The 1,563-nt window shown below is 34.7% G+C and overlaps 1 protein-coding gene across 1 annotated transcript; it reads right to left on the bottom strand.

Annotated features, from left to right (window-relative positions):
* Positions 1–276: 276 nt before the first annotated feature.
* On the bottom strand, positions 277–789 carry LOC115225970 (protein FAM200B-like). The gene has a single exon (XM_029796944.1). It carries the CDS (start codon positions 787–789, stop codon positions 277–279), a length of 513 nt encoding a protein of 170 aa, XP_029652804.1.
* Between the last annotated feature and the right edge of the window lie 774 nt (positions 790–1,563).

The raw sequence follows: 1,563 nt of genomic DNA, 5'->3' as shown, positions 1-1,563 counted from the left end.
TAGTCCTTAAAAGGTCTGGAACCAAAAGACCTCGAAAGGAGAAAAAGCTGATTTTTTATAAGGAGAAGTAGGCCAAAACGGGGTAGTGAACAGGCTGTCGCAGGTGATCGTATTTAGGGACTCCGACAGGTTATACGCGGCAATTCGGCCCTACAAATTGCGCCAATACCAACTAATCAGAGTAGTGGACACAACAGGATCGAAATAGCGGCAAAAGGCTAGCTGTTCCCTGCTACGTTCGAATGCACGTATATAAATATATGGGAGAGGGGAATTTTAACCGAGTCTACGCTGCAGGACTTTACTGTGAAGTGGGAAGTCTGCATATTCGCTGTCCAGTTCTTGCAGAAGAGACTTAAATTGTCTGTGAGCCAGTGAAGAGCGAGAAACCATGAAGTTAACTATTTTAACAACAGTCTCCACGACAGAACTGAAGCTTTGTGACGAAAGTTTTGCAACTAAATTTTCCCGATGTACAATGCAATTAAAACACATTACACTGCGTGAAATGTGATTTTCAAGACGCTTAATAAATCTTTTTTCCTTTCCAACCATTGCACGTGCACCACCAGTAGTAATACAAAATATTTTATTTGTATTAATGGCTTGATTTTCGAAATAATTTAGAAATGCAGTCAGAATGTCTGATGTATTGGTAAGAGGAATAATCAAACAACATGATTCTTCGTAAATACGATCATTGTCACAATATCTTGCAACAATTGCTAGGTGCGCCATGTCATTCACGTCAGTACTTTCATCGAAAGGGGTCGCTGAATGCAGCATCATTTTGTAATCCAACTTTTTGTTTTATTGTTATGTTTTCATCGATATCAGTTATACGTCTCTCAACTGATCATGCAGAAGTTGGTATTTCTTGAATTCGAGACAGTATTTGTTCAGCGTTTGCTTAATCACTGAACAAAATTTTAGCAATTCTCGAAAAGTTTTTTTGATAAATTCTCCGGCTGTAAAAGGTTTACCTTTCTCAGCTATACATTGAGCAATTGTGTAACTACATTATTTGGCTTCATTGTTGGTTCCAAGCATTTGAACAAAAATAGAAGTGCTTTTTTTGTAACTAGAATTAGCCCGTTTTATGACTTACCTTTTATCATCAGCGTTTTTAAATATAGTCTGGTGTCTAGTTTGATAGTGTCTTTGTACACTTGATGTACGACATACGACAAATTCACAGCAGAACGCACACACAGCTCGATGATTTTGTTATACAAATCCATACTCAGTGCTCCAGAAATCTTGAAATGAACGAACGTCAAATTTTGGTCCTTTGTTATTCAATTTGGGGCACTATATATTGATAATTGATATGACTGGTGTATAACCCTTAAATCAGGTTCTAAAAATGAAAATAAAAATATTTAAATAAAGATAATTAGAATAAAATAAATAGTAAAAAAGAACGGAATTAATTTAATGAATTAATTTTTGTAATAATAAAATAATTAGATTAAAATAGATGATATGAATAAACAAAAAAAAAAACTCAAAAGATCAGACAACTTGACTCACGAAGAAAATAACTATAACCTAAGAAAAAAA

This window comes from Octopus sinensis, linkage group LG29 (assembly GCF_006345805.1).
Source record: "Octopus sinensis linkage group LG29, ASM634580v1, whole genome shotgun sequence".
Taxonomy (NCBI): domain Eukaryota; kingdom Metazoa; phylum Mollusca; class Cephalopoda; order Octopoda; family Octopodidae; genus Octopus; species Octopus sinensis.
The sequence above is the reverse complement of the archived record's forward strand: the minus strand, read 5'-3'. Positions and strand labels throughout refer to the sequence as shown.

Bases quoted from the DNA above. Each gene is read 5' to 3' on its own strand.
- LOC115225970 (XM_029796944.1), bottom strand. From the start codon at position 789: ATGATGCTGCATTCAGCGACCCCTTTCGATGAAAGTACTGACGTGAAT.